Below are 7,198 nucleotides of genomic sequence, written 5' to 3' on the forward strand. Positions count from 1 at the left end.
TATATCAGATAGAACATATTTAAAATTTAGAAAGGCCAAGATAAAATGAATTACACACCATAAGAACTGAGATCTATTCCTAAACTTCAAAGATAACTAACATACCAAAATAATCACACAATACAATATGACCATGAGGCCAGGCACCAGAGAGGTCATGCTACTTCTTGTGTGAACAAATGTTTTCAAAACAGAGAATGTGTGGGACTAGACACGACCTGTTGAAGAAGCTCAGATGACTTCCTACAAATTTTTAATGGGGGGGGGGGGAATGCATAGGAGACCATGAAATGTTGTATAATTGGTTAAAAATAATCTGGATATGATCAGTTAAAACCCCTGAAATTATAAATGGGAATAGTCCAGAGAGAAAAAACACGTAAGCCTAACATTTTGATCGAAATGATTGTATTGTACATAGTCCTTGAATCCACCACAAGTCTGAGTGAATCAGGTATCTAAAGAGGACCTGGCTAGGAGGAGGGAATATCTATGAGTATAAGGAAAGCAAGATTTCATTCTCAGGGTTCACCAGACTGGAGATGATTTCTGGCATGGAAAATGGGAATTTCTACAAAGAAATCATGTTGTCACACTATTCAGCTAATGACAATTCTGTGTTTCCTGAGTATTACCCTTTTGGTTCCTTAAGGAAACTCGGGTGGTTTCTAAATAACAAAGGTAGGCCCATGTCAGCAGAGGCAATTGTGAGCCATGGATTATTTCAGCATCACTGGCTACATGCCCAATCTGCAGGACACACGGGCCATGGGCTCCTCCTAATAACTTGCCCCAAATGCTACTCAAGTCTCTGTTGACCTGTGAATTTAGGAGATTTCAGACAAAGCAAGAACAATGTCGGTCTCCTCCTATATAAAATCCTAGGAAATACAACTGATGTACAACGACAGCAAGCAGATCACTGTTTTCCTGGCACTGGAGAACCATAAAGGAGGAATTAAAGGGCCATGAAAAGCATTGGAAATAATAGACCATACAGTGTAAACAGTGCTAACGCTGGACCCCTAGAGCATGTGCAGGCAACTGCATACCAATTACCCCTGAATCATTTTGGTTTACTTCGTTTAAACCGAATGGTGGTGGTGGTGATGGTAATGGTGATGATGATGATGATGATGAAGATGATGATGATGATAAATGCTTTCTCTCCCACTCTAAAAAAAATGGTACCTTGATGGAGGGCTGAGTAATACAATACCTGCCTAATAAGCATGAGGCCCCGAATTCAAATCCTAATACTACTAAATTCTTATACTACTGAAAAAAACCACTTGCGATGGAGGATATAAAGGGATATTGGTACAAAATTCACAACCTACTTTAGATTCTCATCAGCCTGTATGTAGACCACATTCTTCACACGCTCATTTCTATTAACTATTTAAAGCGTTAATGATAGTTTACTTATAGAATGTCTACCTTAAGCAAATTGAAGATGCAATGAACAGATTTTCTTTCTGAACCTTCCTGAGAAAGACTACTTTCCACTCACCTCCAGGAATTCCAACTTCTTCATTAGTTTGGAACCATCCCCTTCCTTGGACATATACAAAAGTAAACCCCTGGACTTATCTCCTGGGTTGGTGCATAGCTGGGACAATTTTAATCATGTAAGCTCTATCACTGATGTTTTCTTCTCCTTTTGAGAACTCAAAATACTTTGTAAATTGATAATCTAAAAGCTGTCTACTCTTAAATTTTTGCCAGCCTTAATTTAAAAATAATCTTAAATAATGAGTAAGTTTAAAGAAAGTTTATCTTTCCTGAAATTGTAACTTGTGTTTTTGAAAGCTTGTTACTTGACAGATTAGAAATCCAAATACAAATTCAAAGAACTGTGACTTTTAAATCCTCAATACAGTTGGGTACAGAGGGCTTCATATTTATTGGTTATGTATCTCAGTGTTCTGAACTAAACACAATTGCTGGACTTCTCACTTTTAGTCTCTAATTACATACATCTGAAAAGACATTTTCCTTTCTCTATTCTTTCTTTCTTCCCTGTACAGAAAGCTCACGACTTGAGCCAACCATCCCCAGCTACTCCAGATCCACAGGACTCCTGCTTCACTGGCAAGGGAACCATTAAACTATTTCTTCAACAACAGCAAAAAAAACAGCCCAACGATCCATTTACATGCTCTCTAGAAACAAAGTGTACTCAACTTTAAAAACAGAGTTTTTGTCATTTGCACTTGGAATCATATTAATAAAACAAGTATATCAGGGTAGATTTGAAGAAAGGAGTGCCGGGCTAGATTTACCTCCCCTGGTGCGGGGATGCTAAGCTTACTCCCTTATCAGTGGTCCCCTTTTCACCCTCTCCCCTGGGCACCTGACCAACAGGCGGCCAAGGTGGAGCGAGGGACATGGGCTAGCCTAAGGTGCACATGGCCGAACGAGATCCCCTTTTCCTCCCTCCTGACCCACCAAGGAAGCCAGGCGCAGACGGATCTCGGAGACGCTTCGGAGAGCAATCTGATTTAATCGGGAGGGGCTTACAGTAATATAGTAGTGATGACGAGGATTGAGCAGGAGCTGACGATAGGCTGGCGAGCTTGTCCATCCAAGAGCAGCTCCCAAGGACCTCCCTCATGGGCTAACGTCACTTCCCATAGTACCGCCCTCTGGGCAAAGCCTGTGAAAAGGGAGCACACGTGCTCGCTGGCGCAAGGTGGGGGATGGTCGCAAAGCTTCCCCTTCTGGTTCCGGACCCAGAAGGAGATAGGTGTGGCTCACTTCCACACTGCCCCAGGGCTGGGGAAAGGGCGGCGTCTCGGGAGCACTCTCCTCGCCCTTCCCCCCTCAAGGCCAAGCTGAATCCCCAACAAAGGAGGGTATTGGTTTTGTTTTGATTTTTTTTCATTAAAAAGATAAGACACTTTAAGGAAATTGTTGACCTCCTGAGCTTCAGTATACTGTATGGGCAACATATATGTATGCTACTCATTTTGATCTACCTAGTGTAGAAAGGTAAATATGAAAGTTATTGCAACAGAAATGAAGTGTATCGAGTTTAGAGCTGTACAATGAGTTGCATTTGAACATCCTTTTAGAACCTTGTATACATGTGAGATAACAATGTTTAAAGCAGTCATAATTCTACTGGGTAGAACATGGACATTCAAGACAGATTGTCACACGTGTGCTTCCAAAGGAAGTTAACAAGTAGAACACAAAAACCGACACTCTCTTCAGTGACAAAACTGACATCCTCCAATTCATTTGGTCATTTGTAGAACAATTTGTCCTTCCTAAAATTACATATGGCAATGGGAAAATGACATGTGAAGTATTTCTTAATTTTATTATTGTAAGGAAAAATAATGTTTAAAAGTGAAATATATACAAATGGTGGGGGAAAGAAAAGAGACTATTACTCATAAGAAAAAAATGAAATGATAGCTAACTATCCCCATGATAAAAACAATAGGAAATTATATTTCTTCAATTACTGTAATAAAATATACTATGTCTTTCAACTATATACACAGAGAGACACTATTTCTGATCAAAACTTTCTTCTGCTTAGAGTTTTTCTCAAGGCAACTTTGACATCTTTATTCCTCAAGCTGTAGATTAAGGGGTTCATCATGGGAACCATGTTGGTGTAAAAGACAGAAGAGATTTTCCCCTCAGTCATAGACCCAGAAGACGATGGCTTTAGGTACATAAATGCACCTGATCCAAAGAACAGAGACACGGCAAGGATGTGGGAGCTGCAGGTGCTGAAGGCTTTGGACCTGCCCTCCGAGGACCTGATACGGCAGATGCTGGAGAGGATGAAACCGTAAGAAATAAGGATGGAGACACTGGGCACGACAATGTTGATACCTGCCACGATGAGCACCTCCAGTTCGTTGACGAGGGTGCTGGTGCAGGAGAGCTGCATCACCGGGAGGATGTCACAGAAGTAGTGGTTGATGGTGTTCGCATCACAGAAGGTCAGTCTCAGCATGAAGCCGGTGTGGGCCGCAGCACCACACACTGCCATTAAGTAGGAAGCAAGGATAAGGGAGGAGCACACTCTAGGGGACATGGCGACGTTGTACAGAAGTGGATTGCAAATGGCCACATAGCGGTCGTAGGCCATTGACATTAACACATAGCATTCAGAAATGACAAAAAAACAGTAAAAGTAGAGTTGGATCATACACCCCACATAAGAGATTATATTCTTCTCCAGGATAAAGTTGATCAGCATTTTGGGTGTAAACACAGTAGAATAACAGAGGTCTATGAAGGACAAGTTAAAGAGGAAAAAGTACATGGGGGTGTGAAGGTGTGGGTTCAGACCAATTAGAATGATCAGCCCCAAATTTCCCAAGACCGTGACTATATATGTTGACAGAAACAGAAAGAACAGAGGGAGTTGGAGATCTGCAAGTTCTGTTAGCCCCACCAGAATGAACTCGGTGATCAATGAGCCATTTCTAAAAGCCATTCTTCTTTATAGAGTCTTTATAGACACAAACTGGGAATCATTACCAGCCAACACTTCTGTTCCTATGGTATCTCTTCCCATGGCAGTAGGTCTTGCCCATTCTAAAACAATAGAATTTTTAAAAATCATACTATGAGGCTGTGCATCGTGGAATTTCCTTAAAACAGTCTTACTAACTAAACAGTGGAGTGCATAACAATGTAGGCTACTGAATAAAGACCAGTGCTGCTACATGCAAACCTATTGGTTCACACACCAAGGAACAGAGGAAAAAAGAATAGCAAAACAGGAGAGAATAATTAGCCTTCTTTCATCTCATTACTTCTTTTTCCATTTCATCTATCCAGGAAAGTCAAAGTTTTATGTTAGAATCTGTTGTAGGTTAGATGCTAGTGAGCTGTGAATAAAAAATATACATAGCTTCATTCACATACATAAGGAAGCATGTAGATAAACATAGGAAAGGTTATATATTACTATATATCACAGAAACAGAGCACTAAATCTAGCCCAGGAAGAGTTCTCTCATTGGATATGGAACTTCCTAAACATTTGTACTTGCTGATTGAACTAAAGTCTGAACTTTCTCTGCTGTCCTTGCCTTTCACAGATTCTTCTGCAAGCTTTTCTTGACTCTCAGAATTATACAAAATGAGCAAAGAAAAGGAAGTCATAGATACGCACAGAATGTGTAAACTCACTGTCCTTGGGCCAAAATATACTGTTTTTTTCTTATGCCTGTTATTCACCTCCACACGCCTGGAAAGACCATTGAAGCTGCTCAAGTTCTTGGGACAGGAGGAGGGTGGAGAGAGACTTATTCTCCAACGTGCCCTGGAAAACTCGATGACTCACAGCCATATTTTCTGCTTAAGATTAACTTCTTTCACATAACTCAGAAAAGGGGTCAACCTAATGATCACGTTGGCCACATGATGTAGACTACATGTAAAATAATGATGCAATGTACTTGATAATAAACAAGATAAAAGCTCATTATATGTCTCCCCCAGGAGAATAATTTCTAGGTGGAAAGGTTCCACCCTGGGCAATGATCTATCTTTAGTTCTTGAGAGACACAATCTTCCCCAAGTTTTCAAATTGCCCTTGGGCTTATGTATTATACAACCCCCAAGGTAGAGTAGAGGAACTCTCCCCTCTGCTCCTCCAAATCGGATGCAAAAAGTATTGCACAGTTTGCCTTTCTCCTCACCTCCTAAACAGAAACTCCACATGCTTCCACTTTCTTTATCTAAGTTTCCTAAGAATTATACTAGCTACATTCAATTGCCTCTCGCAGAACATCACACTTTTAAAAAGTCATTTGTCACCCCTAGATTTTTAGATATCTAAACAATAATTGGAAATTTCCATGGAGGAGTCACCCGAGAGTTTAAATGTAACAATTAACATGGGAAGTTAGGCAAACCCTTTCTGTTTCTGGTTCACAATTTCTAAAACCCATGTGGTTACCACCAGCACATCTTTTATTGACAGGCAATCATTAAGTGAGAAACTATGAGTCAAGTGACTGAAATGTGACAGACACATGCAAAACACTCAAGATATATCAGCCATCATTCTGTTCTTATAACTTTGCTAGCTATTCTATCATTGTATTTATCAGGCGTTATTTCTCACCTCAATTCCCCTTTTCCTGTAAAGCTTAAGTTCTATAAAGAGAAAGATCACTTTTGCCTTGCTTAAGTGAAGGACAGAATATATAGTAAGGACTTCTTAAATATTTATAGAAATTACAACATTCTTTGGCTGAAAATTCAGATCTCTTCCTCATTTCTCACATGCTAAGAATAGAGTCTACAACGCCAATGACCTCTACCCACTTCCTCAGCCACCACAGTAGTTTAGGCATTTTCTGGGTTCCAAATCAACCAAGCTGCTCAATTACACTGGCCACTTGCAGTTATTTCAGTTGCCCACACACACCCTTTTCTTTGGTAATCTACTCTTTCCCACACCCTCCCTTTCGTGTGTCATCTATATGAATGCTAGAACAAACGATGAAAGTATGGTGGGGTCGCTCCCCAGCTTAAGGACCTTCAGTGGTTCTCCATGACCCTCTGGAAAGTTGAACCCATGAAACAAAAGGATATCTCAGAAGTATGATTCAGTAGGGTATAACACTAAAGAAGAAGTGAGGCGCTGATGGTTCACACCTGTAATGCTAGCTACTCAGGAGGCTGGGATCTGGTTGTGGTTTGAAGCCAGCCCAAAAAGTCTCTGTGAGACCCTTGTCTCCCATAATCTACTCGAAAAAGCCACCAGTGTCACTGTGGCTCAAGTGGTAGAAAGCTAGTCTTGAATGCTGAATAAACACCACCAGTAATACGGGGAAGGAGTCAGCTTCTAACGGCTGCTTATTCAGATGCACAAGTCTGCACAATCAGCATTTACAATATGATTTGATATATACTGCAACAGAAAGAAAAACACCAATTTAAAAATCCAGTGTGTGGAAAACAAGGAAGGGTTCCTCTCACAGCCTTAGGCAATCAAGCACTGCCTACAGACAGACTGGACTGGTAGGCAATAATAGGTCAGAGGAAGATAAGGCAAAAAGAAAATGTATAAGTAAAAGGTTAAAATGACATCCACTGTAAAGCAGATACTCTGAGGTGTGGCAGGTGATATTTACTCGATGGTTTAACCCAAAGATGTTCATCTGATATACACAATTCTGGTACACAATTTCTAGAGTGAGCTATACTTGCA

At 40.6% G+C, this 7,198-nt stretch overlaps 1 protein-coding gene across 2 annotated transcripts; it reads right to left on the reverse strand.

Moving 5' to 3' along the window:
• Positions 1-1,764: 1,764 nt before the first annotated feature.
• LOC125348065 (olfactory receptor 8B3-like) lies at positions 1,765-4,465 on the reverse strand. Of its 2 annotated transcripts, XM_048341009.1 has the most exons (2): positions 3,550-4,465; positions 1,765-1,784 (listed from the first exon to the last, which is right to left on the reverse strand). In XM_048341009.1, the coding sequence occupies exons 1-2, from the start codon at positions 4,463-4,465 to the stop codon at positions 1,765-1,767; spliced, it is 936 nt and encodes a 311-aa protein (XP_048196966.1). The 2 variants fall into 2 exon arrangements, with proteins under 2 accessions (XP_048196966.1, XP_048196967.1); XM_048341010.1 differs by lacking the exon at positions 1,765-1,784 and having other exon boundaries at positions 3,533-4,465.
• Between the last annotated feature and the right edge of the window lie 2,733 nt (positions 4,466-7,198).

Source organism: Perognathus longimembris, chromosome 3, assembly GCF_023159225.1.
Source record: "Perognathus longimembris pacificus isolate PPM17 chromosome 3, ASM2315922v1, whole genome shotgun sequence".
In the NCBI taxonomy this organism is placed as follows: Eukaryota; Metazoa; Chordata; class Mammalia; order Rodentia; family Heteromyidae; genus Perognathus; species Perognathus longimembris.

Bases quoted from the DNA above. Each gene is read 5' to 3' on its own strand.
- LOC125348065 (XM_048341009.1), bottom strand. From the start codon at position 4,465: ATGGCTTTTAGAAATGGCTCATTGATCACCGAGTTCATTCTGGTGGGG. The intron at 1,785-3,549 runs GCAGAAGAAAGT...TTACAATTTCAG, and splicing joins TGCCTTGAGAAAAACTCTAA to GAAAGATAAACTTTCTTTAA.